At 34.6% G+C, this 25071-nt stretch overlaps 1 protein-coding gene across 8 annotated transcripts in view; it reads left to right on the top strand.

Annotated features, from left to right (window-relative positions):
- The window catches only part of SNTG1 (syntrophin gamma 1), an 891115-nt gene that overhangs the window by 509614 nt on the left and 356430 nt on the right, over positions 1–25071 (top strand). For 6 of the 8 annotated variants that reach the window (XM_050801928.1, XM_050801925.1, XM_050801927.1 and 3 more), the window contains one exon: positions 18871–18927. In XM_050801928.1, the coding sequence (XP_050657885.1) occupies positions 18871–18927 (57 nt within the window). Of the gene's footprint in view, positions 1–18648; positions 18928–25071 lie in introns of those variants that run through there. The other 2 variants (XM_050801930.1, XM_050801929.1) reach the window with 1 other exon arrangement.

Below are 25071 nucleotides of genomic sequence, written 5' to 3'. Positions count from 1 at the left end.
TATTATTTTTACTAAGTGCAAATTAAAAACTATGACTATTATCTTTTTAAAAAAATACCATAAGGCTCTGAAAGGAATAGGGAGAAAGACAGGTTGGCTTGGGATTTTAGGATTTGAGGAGTGTCATAGAACTACATTCTCTATGGATTTTTGGCCTCAAATATCCCAGATTGGTTACAGGAGAAGCCAGTAACCTGGAAATGAAATAAACCCAACCAAAACTTTTCTTTCCAGAAAAAAAGTGAGCAGTTTAACAAGACAATAAACTCTTCCAAAATAAATCTCTACTCTACCAAAATACCACACACACACACAAAATGTGCCCTCCTTCTATTTCCAATGGCAATGACCCAGTGGAGAAGTTAGACTTAACACTCTCACCAGGCTGCACTGATGTTCTCCAGCTCTGTCTGCCAAGGTGGTGTTACAGAAATCATAAATAGGAACAAGGACTTTCATCTCTATGTTGCAAGGTCAACAACAATCCCCCACAAACTACACCTCACTGTGGTGTCAGAGGAGATTATCTGGTTGTCTGAAATTCAAATCTGTGCAGTCCAGTGATAAAGAAGCCATCCCAAACAATGGAGTCAGTTGAAACCTCTCAGAGAGCAGTGATGAGACTCTCCTCCTCCCCCAAACAAGGGTTATATCAGTGGAGGCCTAGTAGGGAGCTAAAATTCCCACCTATTACCAGCAGAAACAAGAAAATTCTCACCTTGAATGAGAAGCAATAATTAACAGATATCAAGTCTGAAATGACACAGATATTAGAATTATATAATATGAATTTTAAAATAATTGTCATAAAATTTCTATATATTAGTTACAAACACCATTGAAACAAATGAGAAAATAGAATACCTCAGCCAAAAAAATAAAATCAAAATTATTGAACTAAGCAATACAATAATTGAAATAAAAACTCAATGGTTGGACTCAGCAGCACAGGACAGAGAAAATAAACAGTTAACTTGAAACATAGAGAACAATAAAATTACTCATTCTGAAAAAAACAGGGAAATTGGGCTGAAAAAAAAAAATAAGATGAGTCTCAGGGACTCATGGAAATGTGACAAAAGTTCTAACATGTATTATAGCAGCGTCTCCTGAGAAGAAAAAGAAGTCAGACTCAGAGTATTTAAAAAAAATAACGCCTGAAATTTTTCAAAATTTTGCAAAAGGTATGAACTTGTGTATTCAGGAAATGGAGCAAATCTCAAAAAGCATAAACTCAAACAAATTCATGTCGATCACTTCACAAGCAAATTCTGAGGACTAAAGACAAAGAAGAAAACTTTAAAAGCAACAAAAAAGGAATAACAGCAATGGGAAGAAAACAATCCAAATGACAGTGTAGTTTTCACCAGAAACAATGAAGGCCAGAAGGAAGTGAAACAATAGTTTTCAATTGCTGAAAGGAAAAAAAACCTGTCAACCCAGAATTCTATATCTGTGAAACATATCCTCCAGGAATCAAGAGAAAATCAAGACATCATAAGATATAAGAAATATAAGAATAGTTTTTCACTAAAGGAATGGCTACAAAGATCTCTCTCAACAGAGAGTAAATGATTAAAGAAGGAATCCTGAAACATCACAAAGGAAGAAAAATAATTAAGAGATATGTAAATACAATACATTTTCCTTTTCCCCTTAAGTTTTTTAAAGGAAGGGTGATGGTTCAAGCAAAAATTATAACACTGTCTAATGTACTTCTCAATGTATATAGAGAAAATATTTATAACAATTAAAAATAGGGAAAGATAGGCCAGGTGCAGTGACTCATGCCTGTAATCCCAGCACTTTGGGAGGCCGAGGTGGGTGGATCATGAGGCCAAGAGATCAAGACCATTCTGGCCAACATGGTGAAACCTTGTCTCTACTGAAAATACAAAAATTAGCTGGGTGTGGTGGCACGCGCCTGTGGTCCCAGCTACTTGGGAGGCTGAGGCAGGATAATTGTTTGAACCAGGGAAGCAGAGATTGTGGTGAGTCAAGATTGTGTCACTGCACTCCAGTCTTGCAACAGAGTGAGACTCTGTTTCAAAAAAAAAAAAAAAAAAGGGGGGGGTGAAGAGAGAGTGATAAAGGGACATTTAAATGAAAGTAAGGTTTCTATTACTTCCCTTGAACTAGTAAAATGCTGACACTGTTACCAGAAAGGGGTCCCAATCCAAACCCCAAGAGAGGGCTCTTCGATCTCCGCAAGAAAGAATTCAGTGTGAGTCCATAGAGTAAAATGAAAGCAAGCTTATTAAGCTAGTAAAGGAATAAAAGAATGGTTACTCCATAGGCAGAGAAGCTTTTGAGGCTGCCAGTCACCCATATTTATGGTTATTTCTTGATCATATGCTAATCAAGAGGTGAATTATTCATGCTTCCCCCTTTTAAACAATGTAGCCTAACTTCCTCACATTGCCATGACATTTGTAAACTGTCATGGTGCTGGTCGGAGTGTAGCAGTGAGGACCACCAGAGGTCACTCTTGTCACCATTTTGTTTTTGGTGAGATTTAACTGGCTTTTTTTATTGCAACCTATTTCATCAGCAAGGCCTTTATGACCTGTATCTTGTGCCAAACTTCTATCTCATCCTGTGACTGAGAATGCCGTAACCTCCTAGGAATGCAGCCTAGTAGGTTTCAGCTCTATTTTACCCAACTCTTATTTAGGATTGAGTTGCTCTGTTTCAAACTCCTCTGACAATACCAATAGACAGTGTGAGGGCCATAGGCTCTTGGCCCCCTAAAGGTCTGCTGAAAGATCACTCTCATGAGACATATTCATTAATAGGAAAAAAGGCATACAGACTTAGTTAATGTGTATACCTGGGAGCCTCCAGAAGGAAGACTCAACTTTTCAGTAAGTAATAAAAGCTTATATACCATCTTGAAATTACAGACATAATGCAGAACCAGAGTATCTCCAAAAACAGGTTTTAATAGCAAGACAGGTTATGGGAGGGAGAAAGGAAGAAGACTGACTCGCAAAGTGGCCTTGTTGTGCAGACCAAGCCTTTATAGAGTAAATGTTTCTTTTCAGACTTTTAAAAATGTCACACTCTCAATCTCTCCTGGACCTGGAAAAGGCATAGAAAGGACAGGACTGACTGCATTAATGGAGATTCTCTACAGATGCAAATTTTATTCACAAAAGACAGGCTAACAAGACCACTTCTGTTTGCTGGCCAGAAGGCAGTCATTTCAAATATGTCAAAATATATATTTTGGGGTAAAATATTTGAATTTCCTTCAAGAGTGATCTATCTATCTATCTATCTATCTATCTATCGATCTATCTATCGATCTATCTATCTATCTATCTATCTATCTATCTATCTATCTATCTATCTATCTAAAATTCATTGACCAAGTAGACAAAAAGAAAAGTAATATAGAAGGACTCAGAAACATTATCAACCAACCAGATCTAATGAACAAATGTACGGAACATACAGCAGATTACACATTATTTTAAAATACCAAAGAACATTTACTGTAACTGTATGAGGGGTACTTTCTGTCTGCTTCACAAATAAAGACCACAGTATTGCAGTAAATAAATAAAGAGTTTAATTAACACAAGGCCAGCCACAGCATGCAGGAGACAGAATTATTACTTAAATCAATCTCTCCAGAAGTTCATAGGTTAGGAGTTTTCCAAAGGTAGGTTGGGGAAGGGGTGGGGTTGATCAGGTAATATGTGAGAGATTAAATAATAGGGAGTTAAAGCTTCTAGGTAATATGTGAGAGATTAAATAATAGGGAGTTAAAGCTTCTAGGTGGAGCCACAGGAGTGCGGTTGGTGGGGCCAGGTAGAGCCAGGCGTTAGACATGCAAAAACCTGAAAAGATATCTCAAAAGGCCAATCTTAGGTTCTACAATAGTGATGTTATTTGCAAGAATGGCTAGAAGTTGTGTATATCTACACCTTACTAGCATGCAGGCTCCTCTACTCCCCCTAGTCAGATGATACAGGCATACACACTCAGTTTTGGGGAACGGCTATTATCATATAAACTGTAACCTAAATATCTTCCAAAATTAGCTCTGGCCTAAGCCCCGATATAATTCAGGCATGTTGAAAGTTAAAAGCAGGAGGTGGGTTTGGGTGGGTTAGCTCAGATCTTTTTAACTGTCAAACTTTTCTCACTGATTCAGTTTTTGCAAAGTTGGCTTTATTATTATGTTATAACATATTTTTGACCGTGAAATGAGTAAATATCAATATTTTAAAATAATAGAAATCCATACAGTGTGTGTTCTCTGACTATAATGGAATCAAAGTAGAAACCAAAAACAGAGAGATACAAGGAAAATCTTCAAACACTTCATTAAAATGTGAGCACCTAACAGGCAGAAATTTTTAAATCAGTTTGTTCTCTGTTGTGTTTATAGCTTGTAAGACAGTGCTTAGTATATAGTAGCCACACAACAATTATTTGAAATATTCAGTATTGCAAAAAACAATCAAAAATCATCTCATTTCTCCTGGTTCTGAATTCTGCATTTAAGTTTCATTGAATTTTTATAATTTAATAATCCCTTTCCAAAAGTTCATTTATTCACTTATTTTTTGCACTCAACATGACTATAAAACCTTTAATTTTTAACTCAAGTTAACTTCTTCATCCTTTCCCCTATATTCTTGCCAAAGGATGACCAAAAGCTATTCATCCAAAGGCAATAGCGGAATGCTATCTGACAGAGAGATATTGTGGATATATTCACAAAGGCAGTATTTTCAAGTCAACTACAAACAAGAGTAGCTTTCAAATAAATCAGTAAATTAAAGCTCAGTACATGAAATGACTCTCAGCTTGAGAAAATATATAAGGAAAATGGAAAAGAAGCATAAAGCAAATGAGAAATGTAAAAAATAAAATAAAACCTCTGGAAATTGGCCCAAAAATGTGATGATATGAGACTTAACTGACTAGCAGTCAGAGAAAGGTAAAGTCTGAGTGCCTGATATCACATTAGGGAGCTGAAATGAAGTGGTCAAGTCCTTAACTTCAAATGGTGGAAGACTCAAGTATTGGAAACCCAAAGTTCTTCTAAAGTCTTGGATATGGGGATGGTCTAAAGATGGAGATACTGATGGAACCTGTGTTTGAGGTTTTAGAGAGCATCTCTTGCTGTAGACAAAAGACCCTTCTTCCCCAGTCTCTGGTCCTAACAGTAAATAAACATGATGTTTGATTTTGGAATGAGTGAATCAAAGGTTCCGGGAACGTGCTCCAGGTGAAACTGTGATGAGGCACTGCACCGCAAATGAAGGGATTAAAAATGGCAAGATAGCGAGATGTGCAAGGTACCCTCCCTCAGGGTCACTCCTCTCCCAGAATACAGAACCTAGGTCTGTAAGTCCTTGGCAAGTAAATGGAAGTTTCTTTTCAGACAAAATAAACAAACAAACAGAAACGAAAAAAGATAATCTCAAGAGAAAGCCTCAACAACAAATACTGACATTTGGAAGCCCCTCAGCATCTGTAAAGTGTACTAATCAAAAATCTCGCCACATATATACAGTTTCCACTATCATTTTTACACCATGCATGGATGAGTGATCAAAGATCACTAGTAAACACATTGAAGAAGTAAATTGTGAAAAGGCAAGCATGGAGTTAGGAAACAGATCCTACACAGAAATATGATACAAGAGTCCAGGAATGGGATGAATAGAGGTCTCAGGGCAACAGCTGTGTAGCATACAAAGAACTTAATTAGCTGACATGGGAACAGGAGGATGTATGAGTCCAGGAGAGAGATAGATTTTTAAAAAGTTAAAAATCACACTATCATACTATTGAAAACATTATAATATGTGACTTTATTAAGACGAGTTTTACTGTTCTGTCAAGTTTGGGAATCAATTTCATGACAGACAAGTATATAGAAAACTAGGAAAATTTCAAAAGCCATTTAGGAACTTCAGGAAATGCTAAGAATTGCACAAGATGGAAACATAATTATGCTATACTTACCGTATTAGGTGTGAATAATATTTCCAAGTAATTACATAAACATTGAATACTGATTCACTAGAAAATTATAATTATCTTTACAGGTGAAACTGGAATATAAAAAGTGTATGTGTATAGCATTGCTTATGAGAAATCAATATTTTTTTCTGTAATAGAAATACCATCTTAAAATGGAAGACAATAAATCACAAGTATATTATTTAGTAATATGTGATGAATCATAAGAAGAAATGACACAAGATTTGCATCTAGGCAGGTGAAAGCTAAGTGGAGATAAGTGCAAAAAGAGATTTTTGTTGTTGTTGTTAATACGACTCATTTAGAATATTAGACTTTTAACACAGGGGTCCCAACTGGCACCAGTCCATGGCCTGTTGGGAACCAGGCCACACAGCAGGAGGTGAGTGGCAGGTGATCACACATTACTGTCTGAGCTCTGCCTCCCATCAGATCATCAGCAGCATCAGATTCTCATGGAAGCTCATATCCTATTATGAACTGCACATGCCAGGGATCTAGGTTGTGCACTCGTTATGAGAATCTAATATCTGATGATCTGCCACTGTCTCCCATCACCCCCAGATGGGACCACCTAGTTACAGGAAAACAAGCTGAGGGTTCTCACTGATTCTACATTATGGTGAGTTGTAGAATTATCTCATTATGTATTATAATATAATAATAATAATAGAAATAAAGTGCACGATAAATGTAATAAGCTTGAATCATTCCTAGTCCAATCCCCACCACCCTGGTCTATGGAAAAATTGTCTTCCATGAAGCCAGTGCCTCATGCCAAAAAGGTTAGGGACTGCTATTTTAACATACATACATTACTTTGATACAGATAAAAAGTAAGCATTAAACTGAATTATGTAAAATAAAAGTCAGTCTGATATTATTGGTAAAAAATATTGGAGGGTGACATTTGAATCAAGGAAAACACTTAGGAGATGCAATGGGGTGCTGAAATAAGCTTGCAGTGAAGAAGCAAATTGGATGAATTCCTAAATCCCAGTTGTTTTATATTCTTCTGTAAATCAAGTACAAAGTAGAGTGTCTGGCATTCTGGAAGTCTTCACTAAATTTAATTTCCTCCATTAAAAATGTTTTTTATTTTTTAGAACAGTTTTAGATTGACAGAAAAAATTGCAAAAATGATATAGTGATATGCCACACACCCAGGCTCCCCTATTAACATCTTACATAGTATGGTAAGTTGGTTACAGTTAATGAATACATTTTGATAGGTAAATTGTAACACAAGTCCATAGTGTATTTGGATTTTCTTAGTTTTCATCGATAGTCCAGGATCGCATCCAGGACACCACTGTATGTAGTCCTCAGATCTCCTCAGGCACCTCTTGTCTGTGACACTGTATAAGAATTCACTTGTTATTGCTTTCAGCAATAATGATATTTGGTCAATGAAGGGCCACATATATTACACTGTATCATAAGATTATAATGCAGCTGAAAAATTTCTAGTTATACCTTAACGATCCTGACCCTGTGTAGGCCTAGGCTAATATGTGTGTATATGTTTTAGTTTTTAACAAAAACATTTTAATAATAATAATAATAATAAATATAAAGGCTTATAGAGTTAGAATATAAAGAAAATATTTTTACACAGCTATACAATGTGTTTGTGTTTTAAGCTAAGTGTTACTAAAAGTCAAAAAAAAAGTTTATAAAGTAAAAAATGTTACAATAGGCTAAAGTTAATTTATTAGTGAAGAAGGAAAAGTATTTTAAAATAAATTTAGTATAACCTAAGCATAACGTGTTCATAAAGTCTACAGTATTATAAAGTAGTGTGCTATCATTCACAATCACTCACCACTCACTCACTGACTCACCTATAGCAACTTCCATTCCTGTAAAATGAAAAATATTCAGGAAAAAAATACAATAAGACGTAATACAAATTTAAAAAGCAATAAAGTATAACTACTGTATAGGTTATGATATAGCAATATAGTATAATCGCTATTTAATAACTATTTATATAGAACTTACATTATATTTAGCTATTTTAAGTAATCTAAAGATGAGTGAAAGTTTACCTGGAGATGTATGCAGATCACATGTAAACACTATACCATCTTATAAAAGAGACTTGAGCATCTGAAGATTTTGGTATTCCAGGGAGATCATGGAGTCAATCCCCCACAGACACTGAGGAATGGTTATGTATACTTCTACCTACATAGATATAAAATTTCTTACCCACAATAAAGGTTTCACAAAAAGCAAAAATCAATGTTAATTCTTAGTTTTATGGTAATTGGCCCCTAAATTACCATTATGATATATGTTACAGTCAAAAATATTATTTAACAACAATCTAAAATTACAAGCCAATTTTACTAAGTAAAATATTAAACTTTGCAGAAATGTAAACATAATAATTAGTATTAATATCAATATTTATAAATGGTATGAATCTTTTAAAAAACTGTATCAAAAACACTGTTAAAGAAAACAGACACTAATGCAAATATTCAAATATGTATGTATACACTTTTTTTATTTTTAATTTTTTGAGTCAGGGTCTCCCTCTGTTACCCAGCTTGGGTGCAGTGGCATGATCATAGTTCACCACAGCCTGAAACTATTTGGTTCAAGTTGTCCTGCCTCAGCCTCCCGAGTAGCTTGGCCTACAGGTGCATACCACTGGGTTTGGCTAAGCTTTTTTATGTTTTGTAGAGACAGGGTCTCACAATAATCTCAACCTGTTCTCAAAGGCGTGGCCTCATGCAACCCTCCCACCTTGGCCTCCCAAAGCAATGGGATTAAAGGCATGAGTCGCTGCACCCAACCTCAAATACATTTTTACCTAGTAATTTAAAAATATTCTCAGAAAAACTTTCTATATTATGCCAAGAGGCACTGTTGGGACAAAATATTCAACAATTCATTAGATGTTTTGAATTAGTGAATCTTTGTCTCACACAACCTTTTAAATATATATTTGTCTGAATCAATTAGAAGTCCCATGCTAGAGTTTTCAGTTAGAGAAACAGTAGATTAGACAAAAGGAAACAATGATGCTTAATACAGCGCTCCTCAGAGACATTACCATCTAAATAAGTGTTGAGAAATAGGAGACAGGACGAGGTGCAGTGGCTTGCACCTGTAATCCCAGTGCTTTGGGAGGCAAAGGTGAGAAGACCACTTGAGGCCAGGAGTTGGAGACCAGCCTGGACAACATAAACTCCATTTCTGCAAAAAATTAAAAAGTTAGTTGAGCATGGTGGCATATGCCTGTAGTCCTAGATACTGGAGAGGCTGATGCAGAAGGATCTCTTTAGCCCAAGAATTCAAGGTTACAGTGAGTTATAATGAAGCCACTGCATTCCAGCCTCAGCAACAGAGTGAGACTCTTGTCTCTTGAAAGAAAAGAAAAGCAATAAGAGACAGAATAGAACAGGGGATGAATATGTAGGCAGTGGCCCCTAGTGCCTGCATTTCAATCCAGAGAATTCACCACTAACTGACCTTGGTAAAGTTACTTAACATTGCTGTGCCTCTGTTTATATTACAGATGCATATTTGCAGAAACAAAAGTGAAATTGTACAATTTTCAATTCTTTGCAAAGCAACAAGGAATATTTAAATTTTAAATAGTCTCCATTATCTAACGACCTTAAGTCAGATATGAAGGACTTGCTACAAACTGCAATTTTCAGTGGACTTTAGGGAATGTTAATCTTTTTCACCACTACACCTGTAGCAAGAGAGAAAAACCCTGAGAGCTTACTGGGGGAACAAATCAAAGGGAATGAAGCAAGAAACCTCAGAAGTGCTATAAATATGAGTCTAAAAGAATTTATAGGAAAGGGCATTTTTTTTTGTAATCTATTCCCTTTAATTAGATTTTTGTAAAATTGTCTAGGGAGGTAAGTTCTGTGCCTAAGTCTTCTAAGATGGGATGCTATTACTTCCTTAGGACCAAGGACCCCATTGTTCATTTAAAATAGCACCAAAAATACTTGGAATAAATTTAACAAAATTATAAAATATGTATTCTGAAAACTGAAAATCATGAATAAAAGAAATTAAAGAGAACCTAAATAAATGGAAAGACATACCATTTTCATGTATTAGAAAACTCAGTATTATTGTTTATATTATAATAATATTACCAAAATTGATCTACATTTAAATCCCTATAAAACAATCCCAGCTAATTTCCTTGCAGGAATAAACAAACTGGTTCTAAAATTCATATGGAGATACAAGAGATTTCAAATAACAAAAACAATTTTGAAAAAAAAAAACAAAAGAAAAGAGTTTGAGGGTTCATATTTCCCAATTTCAAAAATTACTATGAATAGACAGTAATCTAGGGTGTGTGGTACTGGTAAAATGATAGGCATATTAGATCAGTGGAATAGAATTGAGAGTTCAGAAATAAACACATTTATAGTCGACTTATTTTTAGCAAGGGTGCCCAAACCAATGAAGAAAGAACTGTCTTTTCAGCAAATGGTTCTCGGACAACTAAATATTTACATGTATAATAATGAATTTGGAAACCTACCTCACACCACATGCAAATGTTAATTCAAAATACATGAAAAATCTAAATTTAAGAACTAAAATTATTAAAATTTAGAAGGAAACATACATGTGAATCATTTTGACATTGGTTTAGGCGATGGTTTTGTAAATTTGACATCAAGGTGCAAGTTACAAAAAACACAGAAAAAATAGATAAATGGCACATCCAAAAATGTAAAACTTTTGTGCTTCAAATAACACTATCAATATAGTGAAAAGACAATACACAAAATGGGAGAGCACTTTTGTAAGTCACAGATCTAGTGTGGTATTTATATTTAGAATGTGTAAAAAGCTTTCACAATTCAATTAAACAGGCAATAAAAAAATGGGCAAATAATTTGACTAGATGTTTTTCTAAAGAAGGTAAATAAATGGTAAGACAATGAATAAAGTGCCATCAGGGAAATTTATATCAAAACCATTATATACAACTTTTTATCAATTAGGGTGGCTATAATCACAAAGACAGATAATAAGGTTTAGTGAGAATATGGAGAAATTGAAATTCTCATACATTGTTGATGGGAATATAAAATGATGTGGCCACAATGAAAAGCAGTCTGACAATTTCCGCTTTCAATACTTGGTATATATGCAAGAGAAATTGTTACAAATGTGCCAAAAAATGCTTGCACATGAATGTTACAGCAGCTTTATTCATAGTAGCCAAATAAATTAATTGTGGTGATGAATGCAGACCTGTGACTATGCTAAAAGTCATTGAATTGCACACTTCAAATGAGTGAATTTCATGGTGTATGAATTATATCTCAAAAAATATATTTTTAGAAAGACAAAAACTGTGTATATTCACATATTTATAAATTTTTTTATGCATAAACATCAATACCAATATTAAGCTAAACATGAGTTTATACTGATGTCCCCAACTAGTTTCCATAACCTCATGAAACTTTTTAGCCTCCTCCTCTTGCTTATCTGTGAATTCTTCTCCAACATTGAGAAACCTGGCTTCCCTTCATCCACCATCCATTTACTTGTTAAATTTCAATATACATGCATAATAGTATTAGAATTTTTTATTATTATTATACTTTAAGTTCTAGGGTACATGTGCACAACGTGCAGGCTTGTTACATATGTACACATGTGCCATGTTGGTGTGCTGCACCCATCAACTCGTCATTTACATTAGGTATATCTCCTAATGCTATCTCTCCCCGCTCCCCGCACTCCACAACAGGCCCTGGTGTGTGATGTTCCCCAACCTGTGTCCAAGTGTTCTCATTTTTCAATTCTCACCTATGAGTGAGAACGTGCGGTGTTTGGTTTTCTGTTCTTGCTATAGTTTGCTGAGAATGATGGTTTCCAGCTGCATCTATGTCCCTACAAAGGACATGAACTCATCCTTTTTTATGGCTGCACAGAATTCCATGGTGTGTATGTGCCAGATTTTCTTAATCCAGTCTGTCCTTGATGGACATTTGGGTTGATTCCAAGTCTTTGCTATTGTGAATAGTGCCACAATAAACATATATGTGTATGTGTCTTTATAGCAGCATGATTTATAATCCTTTGGCTATATACCCAGAAATGGGATGGCTGGGTCAAATGTTATTTCTAGTTCTAAGTCCTTGAGGAATCCCCACACTGTCTTCCACACTTCTGTCTGCAAGTTCCGCCAATAAAACAACCCTTACAACAAAGTCAATTTGTCTTCCTCATTCTTTGGTTTCTTGGCTTTTTCAGCATATGGGGGCCACTTTGTGTAAATGACCCTTTCACAGTACATTTCCACAGTGACTGAGGTCAGCACATCTTCCCCCTGCCCCATCGCTGAGGTTATAACATACATTCGTAATGTAGTTTAAGTGTCACAGACTGCATTCCTTCTTTAGTTCTAAATTATTTTTAACCATTTGCATACATTAAGGTTACTCTTGGTGCTCTAAATTTCTGTGAGTTTTGACAATGTATAATGGGATGCAATTCCTATTGTAATATCATGTAGAATAGTTTCACTAACACGTAGACTCTGTGTCAGTGTGGGTTTATGAGTTGTAACAAATGTTCCCATCTCATAGGGGATATTGATAATGTGGGAGGCTATGCATGCAGAATCTCCATGTCTTTTTGCAGCTTGATTGCTCACTTTAAAAATTGTTCAGTACCTCACTGTATAGATGTACCACAGTTTGTTTATTCATTTACTTATTGAAGGGTATCGCGTTTGGCTATTTATACTTATTGGTGATAATGGATATAGATAGTATAAATATCTGCGTGCAGATTTTTGTATAAACACAAACTTTCAATTTATTTGGGTAAAGACCTAGGAGTGTCATTCCCAGATCAGATGTTAAGACTAGGTTCAGCTTTATAAGAAACTGCCAAAATCTCTTTTGCATTCACACCGATAAGAAATGAGAATTAGCCTTGAACAGAATTCTTGTAAGCATTTGGTATTGTCAGTGTTTTGGATTTTAGCCATTTTAATAAGTGCATAATATCATCTCATTGTTATTTTAATTTGCAATTCCCCCCTGACAAATGATGTTGAACGTTTCTTCATAGGCTTGCTTGCTATTTGCATATCTTTTTTGATTGTCTTTGTTCAAATACTTTAGCCACTTTTTAATTAGGTTGTTTGTGTTCTTACTGAGTGTTATGAGTTATTTGTATATTTTGGATACAAGTCTTTTATCAGATATGTGATTTACAAATATTTCCTCTAGTTTGTAGCTTTTCTTTTCATTCTCTTAGCAGTTTCTTGCACAAAGCAGAAGTTATTAATTTTAATATATTCTAATTTATCAATATTTTTTATAAATCATGCTTTTGGTGTTGTATCTAAAAACTCATCACTAAACCAAAAGTCACATGGGTTTTCTCCTATATTTTCTTCCATTACTACTGTGACTACTGTGTTTTTAATATTTAAGCCTACACTATGTTAATTTTTGTGAAGAGTGTAGTATATATGCCTTTTCTTCTTATGGATGTCCAATTCCTCCAGCACTGTTTGTTGGAAAAAAATATCCTTGCTTTTCTCTATTGAATTGCTTTTGTTCTTTTGTCAAATATTAGTTGATTCTATTTTTTTGTTTCCTTTTTTTTTTTTTTTTGGCCACCTGTTCTGTTCCATTAGTCTAAATGCTTTTTCTGTCAAAAATACCATGTTGTGTTGTGTACTAAAACTTTATAGTAAGTCCTGGGTCAAGCATCCTGAGTCCTCCAACTTTATTCTTCTTCAGTATTGTACTCGTTATAATAGGTCTTTTAACTGTTAACTTCCATCTAAACCTAAAAATTAGTTTGCTTGTATCCACAAACAGCTTGCTGGGATTTTTATTGGAATTGCATAGATTTTAAAAATCAAGTTGGGAAGTATCGACATCTTAAAAATATTGGTTCTTTCAATTCATGAATGTGGTTCTCCTTTCATATATTTTGAACATATTTGAGTTTTTTTCTCTAGATTTTTTTAGTTTCATATATAAATTCTATTAATATTATGTTAGATTTATACCAAAATATTTTTCTCTTTTTATTTACTTTTTTATTGTATTTATGCATTTATTTATTGAGACAGAGTCTCACTCTATTGCCCAGGCTGGAGTACAGTGGCACGATCTCAGCTACTGCAACTGCCACCTCCCGCGTTCAAGCGATTCTCCTGTGTTCAAGCAATCCCAAGTAGCCGAGATTATAGCACACATCACCACGCTTGACTAATTTTTTGTATTTTTACTAGAGATGGGTTTCACCCTTTTGGCCAGGCTCGTCTCAAACTCCTGACCTCAAGTGATCCACCCGCCTTGACCTCCCAAAGTGCTGGGATTACAGGCATGAGTCACTGCGCCGGGCCACAAAATATTTCCCTTTTAGTATGTGTTATTGTAAATGGCATTATGCTTTTAATTTTAAATTCCAATTTCTTATTGCTGATATGTAAGAAAGCAATTTAATTTGTATAATAATTTCGTATTCTATGAATTTGTTATAATTACCACTTCCAGAAGAATTTTTTTTTCAATTCTTTGGGATTTTATACATTGACGAAAAACAAAGACAGTTCTTTTTCTGTTTGTTCATTTCATAAGCCTTTATTTCATAGTATTTCATCATTATGCTAGCTAGGACATCAAGATGTTGAATTGTAATGGCGAACAGGGACATCCTGGTCTTATTCCCAATCTTGCAGGGAAAATATTACATTTCTCCCCATTTTTACTACATTGCACCATGAGTTTTCAGAGGTTTTTTTTTTTTTTTCATTCTAATTCTTCATTTTATTGCAGGCCTTTTAGGATAGAAAGAACAGCAGAGATCAGAGAAATCTTGGTTTCAATCACAACTTGGATCTTGGTCAAGTTAATTTCACTCTTTCACATTTTGATTTCCTCATCTCTTAATTAGAAAAAAAAAATTCCTACACCAGTGGCTTGTTGTGATAATTACTTAGAATAATGTTTGAATGAATATTTATTCATTTAACATTTTAATACCTAACTTTGATTTAGGACCTGTCCTAAATGCTTGTGAGAGAACTTTGTGTAAGACATAGGTCCAGTTCTCAGAAAATTTGGAGGAAAAAAGTCAAGGGCATTGTTCTCTTCAATAAACAATTGTAAGTGCTATGAGAGCTATAAGTACCGATAGTAGATTTTTAATAATTAGAAGCCATCATCTTCATTATTCCTTTTTCAGCTTCAGCTACTCTTCCTTGGTTGTCAAAAAGAACTATTAACATTCTCTATTTTCTTTCCATTATTGTTCTGCAAACAATAATGCATTGGTTTCTATAACAAAAAATTAGTACAAACAATTTTCCAATGATAACCTCTTTAGTTTCTGCATGGTTTCCACTTCTTCCTAACTTTTTCACATATATATCTCAAAATTTCAATACCTAACATATGTGATGCCAACTTTTTTTGGTGTCATGTGTATTTTTTTCATATAGTTCATATAATCTCTCCCTATATGTAACTTATAATATAATATTCCCAAAAGCAGAGGTGCTAGTTACATTTTTCTACAAAGCATACTAGGTGTTTAATACAAGGCTTTTTTTTGTAACACTGATGTTGATTATGTAGGTGAGTAGCCAGTCTTTATAAAATCTGATATTAATCTTGGACTCAATCCTTTGCATTTTTATAAGTAATAGGAAGATTAAATGAAGGCATTTTGTGTATATGAGACCGTATAGGAGCATCAGCCCAGATTTTGTGTTTTACAAGATAAAATCACTGACAATACTTTGGTCTCCCAAAGGACGGTGTTTTGTTACCTGGCAACAGTCTTTACCACACTCATGATGTGTTAACTAAATATAATTTCAGGTCAGCTTCCAGGTATTGTCTGATTTATAAGCTGAGTATTTGACAAGGTTCTTTTCTTCTTTTTATTGCATCTCTTTTGGGAGGAGGGAAGAAGCAGAGGTGTAAGGGGATAAAGTGGCAGAGCTAGCGCAAACACAAACAACTGGGAACATATTAGCAGAGGTCACACCAAGAACAGTTCTTTCCCCTTTTATGCTTCCTGCTGCCTGCAGTGACCAATGCACAATCTTGGTTTTCGAACACGAAGTAATTTGTTTTGCCTCATCTCTCCTAACTTTCTTAAAAGTAAGCTAATGAAGAAGCAGCAACTGGAAGCACTAGCTAGGGTTTGCATGTATATGTGCTTGTGCCCAGGTGTTTAATAAAACATTAAGATAAGCGCTGTTTTTGAGATATTTTTGGTAGTTTCTGCTGACTCTTTAGTCTCTCCGAAATCTTTTCTGCATCAGCAATTTTGTATTTGATTTGGAACATGTTCTAAATATTCTCCACCAGAGATTAGAGGGTGGGCTTGTCGAGCATGAGTAAAGAAATTCAAAGAAATGGTTTTTGAGAACTCTGGGATGCTTGTTGTTTCTGTCAAAGGAAAGCAGCATTTCAGTACACATTTAGCTACTGAACAGCAATTACTGACCAAGTTTTCCTCATGACTAATGATTGCTATGCAAAATGCTCTACAAAATTTAGGGGATGCCATTTGCTGATTAAAATGCATTTGCTCTGATTGAATTTGTATTTGAAGACAACTGATATTGGTTGTCTGGATGACTGCACCATTGATTTTGATACTGTTTTAAGGAATCACGTATTTACTTTTTACAGAAAAGGAAAAAAGGACATAGTTCCTGTCATCCGGGAGTTTTAGTTTAGTTGGTGGTCAGTTTTATAAAAGCAGTTTACCTATCTATTTTAGAGGAAAAATAGTCACTATTTAATTTGCCTGTTCCTGAATCTGAGTCTTCCAGAATTTGAGTTATTCTATGATGTAAATATATTAAAATGACTATTATATAAGAATCTCTGTGTAGAATATTGGAGTGTGTGTGTGTGTGTGAGAACATTAAATTTGTACTCTATGCCAGGGTCCTTTACAAATGTTAATTCTCAAAACAAAACTTTTAATTGGTATGTATTATTTATCAGCATTTTGCAAATTTGAAAACAGAGGCTCACAGGGCATAAGTAATTTGCTGAACATATGAAGTTGTGGCTATTTGAGTCATTGGCACGTTCGCTAACTTCAATTTCAATATTGTGTGCAATATTCAACTTCTCTTTAATGAATCATTTAATGAGAAATAATAAATATTAATTAATTTTTAATTAGACAGATTGCACTTCTCCTGTTCAATAAAAAGACATTTCTAATACATATGTAGTTTATCTTAAATTATTAATAGATTTTTGTGTACCTAGAATACACATGTTTAACCCTTTTTGCTTTGGTGTTTTATTTAATACCGCAAAGTTTAGTTTGTCTTATATTTCAAGTTGCTTTGCATAAATTGTTATACACATATAAACTTATTTGTGCAATGATAATTTTAATGTTGGTTTGAAAGTATGATTAGATGACAGATTATAAGAGTAACATAAGTATTTTAGAAATAGATGAAATTACTCAGCACATTGTGAAAATAAAGACAATTTATATCATTGAATGTCACTCATTTGAATTCAAAAATAATAATAATAATTTCTAAGTAAATATGCACCAATCTTCATCAAAAAGTCCTATTTTCAAAATTCAAAATAAATCAACATTAGTATACCTCAAATTCTGGTATGGAGATCTTGTTCTTTAAGCATTATTTTGTTCTATTCATAGAAACCAAACTTTTGGCTAAAAAAGGAAGTTTTTAACCTTGCCAAAATGAAGAGTCTTATGCTGTCTTAAAATATTTAGCAAGAGCCAGCAGAAGCACACATTCTTCTGATTTTCACTAGTTCTTTTTAAATGATATTATCTGTTCCACACAGTTTCTGCAGAATAAAGAAATGAGGGAAGCAATTCATCTGTAAGAAAGAGGGGTATTTCCATTTGGAAATGGATAATGTGGGCAAAAGGCATTTGTAGAGATATAGGGACCAGATAATAAATATATACCCCAGATGCAGGGGAAAGGGGTCAGTGTCTCAAATGGCTCTGCACAGGGGGAGGTTCAAGAAGGTTGATGTAATGGAGCAAGCTAAAAATTAAAGCGTTCAGCCCTATAACATGCCTCCACAGTAAGCACTAGGTAGAGACGACTGCCCAAAATCAGAGCAGTATCGATTTTTCAAATTGAAAATTACAGGATTTGTCCAAATGTAGCTCTTTGTTCTCATGCCATCATCTTTGTGATTTTGAAGTTTTATAGGCCAGTGACTGAATTACTTCTATTGTGGAGAGGAAAAGAAACTAATTTTTAAAGTTGCTAATTCAATTATCATTATTACTTAGATATGTAATGTATTAATTTTATGAACAAGCAATTAATTTATTGTGGACTTGGTTTATTCACTTTCAATCTAAAGTACTCATATGAATCATTTCTGTGCTGGCCACAGCAGCCTCCCAGCTTAGCTCCCAAATTCCAGGCAGTGATGGAGACAGGGCCATGGTTTACCAAGATCATATTTACCATTGCCTCTGAGTTCCTTTTATATAACCTAAAACTTGTCATTTCTTAGAAAACATGAATACGTGATGTGGAAATAAGAAGAAGTATAAAAGTTTAGATTCCAAAATATGCCCAAAATAATCATTGAGAATAACTTATTTTTAAGAGTTTAGGAGTTTATTAACACTTTACTCTCTTTTATTTTGACAAATATCCCTTAGATTTAAAAGTCAAGGACTATTTTTTACAAAATGTGGAGCATCTATCCCACCACAAAAGAGTTCTCTTTTTTTAAAGAGCAAAAGCAAAACCCAGAAGAAAACCAAACAACAACAGAAAACGGTGTGTAAGTATAGTATTAGGAAACACTAACCATTCTTAAAAATCCTGTCTTTCAGGAAAGAACGGTGACCATCAGAAGACAAACAGTAGGAGGATTTGGATTAAGCATAAAGGTAGCCTGCCTTTCTAGTCTATCCTTACAAAGGCCGTGCCATAAGAGTTGAACTTTGGTGCATTTCAATGTTTGCTGATAAATCATTAGACAAGAATGGCTGTAGCAAACTTCTTAATATTTGGACTGGGATGTAAGTTAGGTAGGTTCTCACAGAATTCCTGCCAACTCTTACCATTTGATTTAGAAAATTTAGCAAAGAATATGGGAATTTTACCTTACCATTAAATATAACTCATTAACTTTCTTTATCTGGTTTCTTCGGAAGTGTTAAATATGATATCGTGTGCATATCTTTCTTTAACAAACTGGAGTAGGAAATGATGATCTGCAGTAAATAGAACATTAACAAGTTTCACACTTATAAAGCCCAATAGTAAGTGAGATATTGTATTCTGTTCATCTTGTTTATTTTTCTTTTTTTAAAAAGAAATCGGTAAATTTAATTTTATAGTGCTAGTCATATAGGATAGACTTAAAGTCTTTGCATAGCCTTTATTTTTAAAGTGAACACGTGTTCATTTCAATTTATTATCAAATTTTAAAGGCTTTCATTTTGTATATTATTGACTATTAGAGATGTGCCATATCTGTAATTTATTATAGAAATAAAGGAGAAATTTTTAAAGGATGGGAAGTTATGTGAATATTGAAGAGTTAATCTCATGATTGCAATGCCTTTATCAAACCTACATCTCTTCATAGATAAATGAAGTTTAACTTTATAATTCTTAGGTTAGTCATTTGACTTACATAGGGTGAAAATAATTTATATATTTCAAGCACATATTTCTCGATATTTCAGCACAACTCATATCATATATGTATGGAAATCAGAACTCTAAATTTTGTGAACATCAGCTCTAGTTGACTTTGTGAAAATGACTCAGAGTAGAAATCAGTATGCAATAGTGTTGTACTGTCAGTGATAAGAAAAGAATATTGCTATACAGAGCATTGCCTTTAAAACATATTTTGTACATTCGGTTTATCAAAGTGAAACTTTATTTTATCACCAACTAAGACCAGGGAGGCATGTAGAACAAATTATAGGATGTGGAAAGTATGCCATGAGAATTTCATCCCTCAGCAAATGAGATTTTTTTTTTTCTTTTGGCCAAGCTGTTTATTGATATTGCGTAAAGAATTTAAAGGTACCACTTAAGATACTAGAAAATCCATGAATGAAATCCAATAGTGAGAGCTGATTTCATCTGAAATAATTATTTTTACTGAATCAGGCACTAACTCTATTTCTGGTAGTATTGCTTACATTAATTTTATGTCACCTAGAAACGTTCTTTTCCTTTTTTTGTTGTTGCTTGTATTTATAATTTAAACCCAATAATACAATGCTATGTATTTTTATTAAAATACCACATTTTAACCTAGTTTTTAAGCATCAATAATTTTTCTAAATAAATCTTTTCATATTGATGTTTTCACTATTTCAATCCAAGCAAAACTATTATGTGTGTAATGAATAGAATAATTTTTGAATTAAATAAGCATGTAGTTTCCATTCAAATATTAACCAATAAGTGGTATTTGAACTATGATCAATATCTTATATTAGGATTTACAAAAAAGAACATTTTGCAAAATTCTTATGACACACACACTCTGATAAGAAATACAAACATCAAGTTAGAAGCAGAATTCGTATTTTGGTGTTGAATTATTTATTTGGAGTTTTCAGGAGCAATTTGAGCCTCTAATATAAGTATGCATATAAATATGTAAATGCATGTCTTACCCTTATTTGCTTCAGTTAAGTAATCCTCACTGGCACACACCTGGAAGATTTGTGGTGAGAATTATTAATTAAAACCTTTATGGTCTCGGCTTAAGATCACAGAAGGAAGATGGTATGCTAGACAACTGAAAAATCATTTACCAATGTAGTTAAGACTCCTACAGGTGCTTGTGAATTCCACTGGACTCAGAACACATGGCATTTTAGTTTTATATTAAAAACACTCTTTAAGAAAAAAAACTTGGTTAAAGGGTAACAAATTTCCTTTTTAGACAGAATGCAGTCAAACGTTCTAACGTGCTGCTAGAAGTCAAAGCCAGCTGGCCATGCCCTACACTCCTGACAAATCTTGGCTTGGGGACGTTCCCGTCACAGTCACCACTATGCACCGTGGTAATTCGTCGTATCTCCCGACAAAGTGAACAAGGACAGTGAGGAGGGGCTTCTTATGTAGGTTTGAGTCCAGTATTTTGTTGGTTAATATGTCTCACTGGCTGTGGGCTGTGGGCAACATGATGTCTCTGTAGCTACCAGTGTCCACAAATCCTTCATGTCTGCTGCTCATGTGCAATATTGCTGTCTCTCTCAAGCCCTGTTTCCAGCCGGAGTACCTTGTAGGGTACAAGTTGATGGGAAAATAAAAGTTAGCCTTTACCTTCATTTTTCTTATTTACCTTATATAAAGCATTGTTCAAACTTCTGGGACAAAAAACGTGCAGGTGGCTTGGAGGTTGAGGCAGTTCTATGTCCCACGAGCTTAATTCTAGGACTTTAACTCTTCCCTTGAAGCACTAATACCAGATACGATGTAGACCACATTGAGGAGAGTTCCCATCTCAAAACTTCCCGAAATCCTGAAGAAAGGATTTGTATTTAGTACAAATGAAAGGAATATTGTAATAGCTTTACATTTTACAAATGTGATTTAAATAAGTTTGAATCCTTTTTCTTTTCAAATTTTGTCTAGTTTTCTTCCTATTATTCCTTAATTTTTCTCTTTAATTTTTTGAAGTATATTCTTTGGAGTTTCTTACCAAATCTGAGCCTGTCCTTTACTTATCATTTCTTCAAATCATCTCCAAAAATGCTAGACACTCAATTTGAAAAAGACAGCCACCCAAAAAGAGTTCTGACATCAACTACATTGAGGTTTAAGGTAGGAATTACTGATTTATCTTCACGCACATATTTGTCCTTTAGGTTCCTAAACTCCCATCATTTTACAATAAGAATGTTTTACTACATTAATAGGTAAAGACCAAAATTACCTATTTCTCCATGTTAATTCTAAATAATAATAATAATAATAATAATAAAACAAAAGCAAAGCCAGAAATTACCTCTGAGCACAGTGTCCAGCTTTAGCTCATACTGCACATGGAGAAGCGGATGCCTTGACCAGAGAGGTGCCACACACAGGCTGACACTTTCACATCCCCATCTCCCAGTTTTGATGAACTATTTGTCTTCAGCTCCTAAAGTGAATAGAAATTCTTTTTAACCTCTGGGGAGAATGTCCCTTCCTGGATTGTGCTACTTTCTCTGCTTTCCCTGTCTCATTCTACAGTTATTCTTTCATTGCTGTTTAGCAAATCTAGGAGGATCAAATGAGTAACTGAGCCATAATGTAATGAGATGAAATCTGGAGGCATGACATACACATTTACGCCAGTCCCTCTGCTGTCTTTAAGTGAAGCAAACCCCTACTTTAGACCCTTGAAGGAGAGAGCAATGCTTCCTTCCTCTCTGATCAGAACCCTTCTAGGGTTTTGTGCACCACCCTTACTCGTACTCCCAGCCCTGCAGGCATCCTTGCTTATTCCAGCTGTTCTTTCTCTCAGGTTGCCTTTCAGAGGTGTCCTCACTCCTGCTGTAACTTTTGGTATTTTTTGACAGTGATTTAGATTTCTTCCTGCTTGTTATTATTTAATTTTCCGTGATTAAAACATCTCTCAGAAATCACACATTTGTATGCTTTTTATTTCTTTGTGTTAATTTGTCCATCATTTAAAAAAAAAAATCAAGCTCTTCTATTTACTTTTTAAAAATGTTTCCACAAAAAGCCCTATCAGGGCTTCCCCCAAAGCTGAACAAAAGAACCACTAAACTTTCAACTCATAATCACATATTCTGTTGCCTGCTCTCAGTTAGAAACTGCTCCTTTGCAGTGGACAGATTCAGCAGGCTAGTGGCATCCTGCACATGGCCTTGGGCCTGGCTGTTTTTCTCTGCTGTAGCACCATTTCTACCGGCATTTCATGGTTCTTCTCCCAGCCTCACCGATTCTTGTCTCTTTCCCTCTTAAGTGCCCATTCTCTGGTCTGGACCATTCAAAGACTTGGCATTTATATAAATAACTTTAATAGTTTCTTCAACCACATCTGCAGAAATCAACAAATTTCTGCATCGTAGGATCCAATATTATTGTATTTTGCCTTATTCTTCTTATCAGAATTACCATAGGGATAGTCAGGTTAACGTCAGCCATCATCTTGCCCTTGTGAGGCTTTATTTATCTCTCATGTCTTTTAAAATCCAATACTATCTATCTGCACATTATTAAATTATACTTCTGACCATTGTCATTTTAAAAATTACCTCTGAGGGAAAGGAAGTTTTAAATGTTATTACTGTAAACATATTTTATGCAGTATTTTCCAACAGACACAACTTTCTTATGCAAATATATAAATTATCTATGTCCATTAAATAAATGTATGCAATCAAAGGTGATTTCTATTTGGAAGCTTTAACACTGCAGCAATCAAAAATATAATTATAATCATTATTACTCTTAATCATCTTCTCATTTATAAATAAATTGCTAATATTTATGCCCCACTTATTAAGTGCCAGATTCTGAGCTAAATACTTTATATTTAGTTTAACTTGCCTTTATTATCGAGCGAAGTAGATAACTATTGTTATACCTTCCACAAACAATGAGATCAAGTGTCAAGAGGTTAAGTAGTTCATCTATTGTTATAAGCAGTAGAGTTGGACCTCAGTCCCCCTAGAAGCTGATAACAAAGTCCTTACTCTTAATAACTATGCTTTGAACTATGAGACCTGGAATAAATTACCTCAAAACTCTCTACTCAGGGACACAAATCATGTTTCCTCTCTATGCTGTTCACTTTCTGGTTTATTTAAAACTGAAATAAGGCCAGGCATGGTGGCTCATGCCTAAAATCCCAGGACTCTGTGAGGCCGAGACGGGCAGATCATTTGAGGTCAGGAGTTCAAGACCTGCTTGACCAACATGGTGAAAACCTGTCTCTACTAAAAATAATTTTAAAAAATTATCCGGGCCTGGTGGCACATGCCTGTAGTCCCAGCTACTTGGGAGGCTGAAGAAGGAGAATCACTAGAACCTGGGAGGCGGAGGTTGCAGTGAGCTGAGATCATGCCACTGCATTCCAGCCTGGGTGACATAGCGAGTCTCTGTCTCAAAAATAAATAAATAAATAAACATAAAATAAAATAACATAAAATAAAATTGAAATAAATGTGTCAAAATGACCAAGATCAAGTAAGCAATTTTGTAAGATAAAGGGTTGAGTACTAATTGTTTCAAATTTTCCAAATAAAATATATCTTTATACTAGTTGTAATAAATGTATTCCTTTTAACTTATTAGTGGTATCTGGGCAGAAATATTTAAATAACAACTGTTGCTATAAGTGCATGCACAAGCTTGCATACATTTTTCTGCATTTCGCGTCCCCTGTTATTTTTACTCAAGTCCAATTTGCTTGTTTTCACTATAGACAAAATGGATATGCCCATTTCCATCAAAAAAGTAGATAACAGGGCTGGGCACGGGGTTCACACCTGTAATCCCAGCACTTTGGGAGGCTGAGGCGGGTGGATCACAAGGTCAAGAGATTAAGACCATCCTAGCCAACATGATGAAACCCCCATCTCTACTAAAAATACAAAAATTAGCCGGGCGTGGTGGCGCGTGCCTGTAGTCTCAGCTATTCTGGAGTCTGAGACAGGAGAATCACTTGAACCTGGGAGGCAGATGTTGCAGTGAGCCGAGATTGTGCCACGGCACTCCAGCCTGGGCAACAGAGTGAGACTCCATCTCAAAAAACAAAAAAAGGAGATAACAGGAAGACACTAAAGCTTAAATTGAGGATTATGAATTAGTCCCAAGAATTAGTTGAAACCACTGGTCAATTATTTCAAAGACCATTACATTTTTGTATTAAATGGCTTTATTGAGGTATAATTCCAATACCATACAATTTATACATTTAAAGTGTACAATTAAATTGTTTTTAGTATATCCATAGATCTTTGCAACTATCACAACAGTCAATTTTAGAACATTCTATCAATTCCAGAAGAAATCTCATATTTATTCATCACACTTTTATTCCC

This window comes from Macaca thibetana, chromosome 8, assembly GCF_024542745.1.
Source record: "Macaca thibetana thibetana isolate TM-01 chromosome 8, ASM2454274v1, whole genome shotgun sequence".
Lineage (NCBI taxonomy): Eukaryota > Metazoa > Chordata > Mammalia > Primates > Cercopithecidae > Macaca > Macaca thibetana.
The sequence above is the reverse complement of the archived record's forward strand: the minus strand, read 5'-3'. Positions and strand labels throughout refer to the sequence as shown.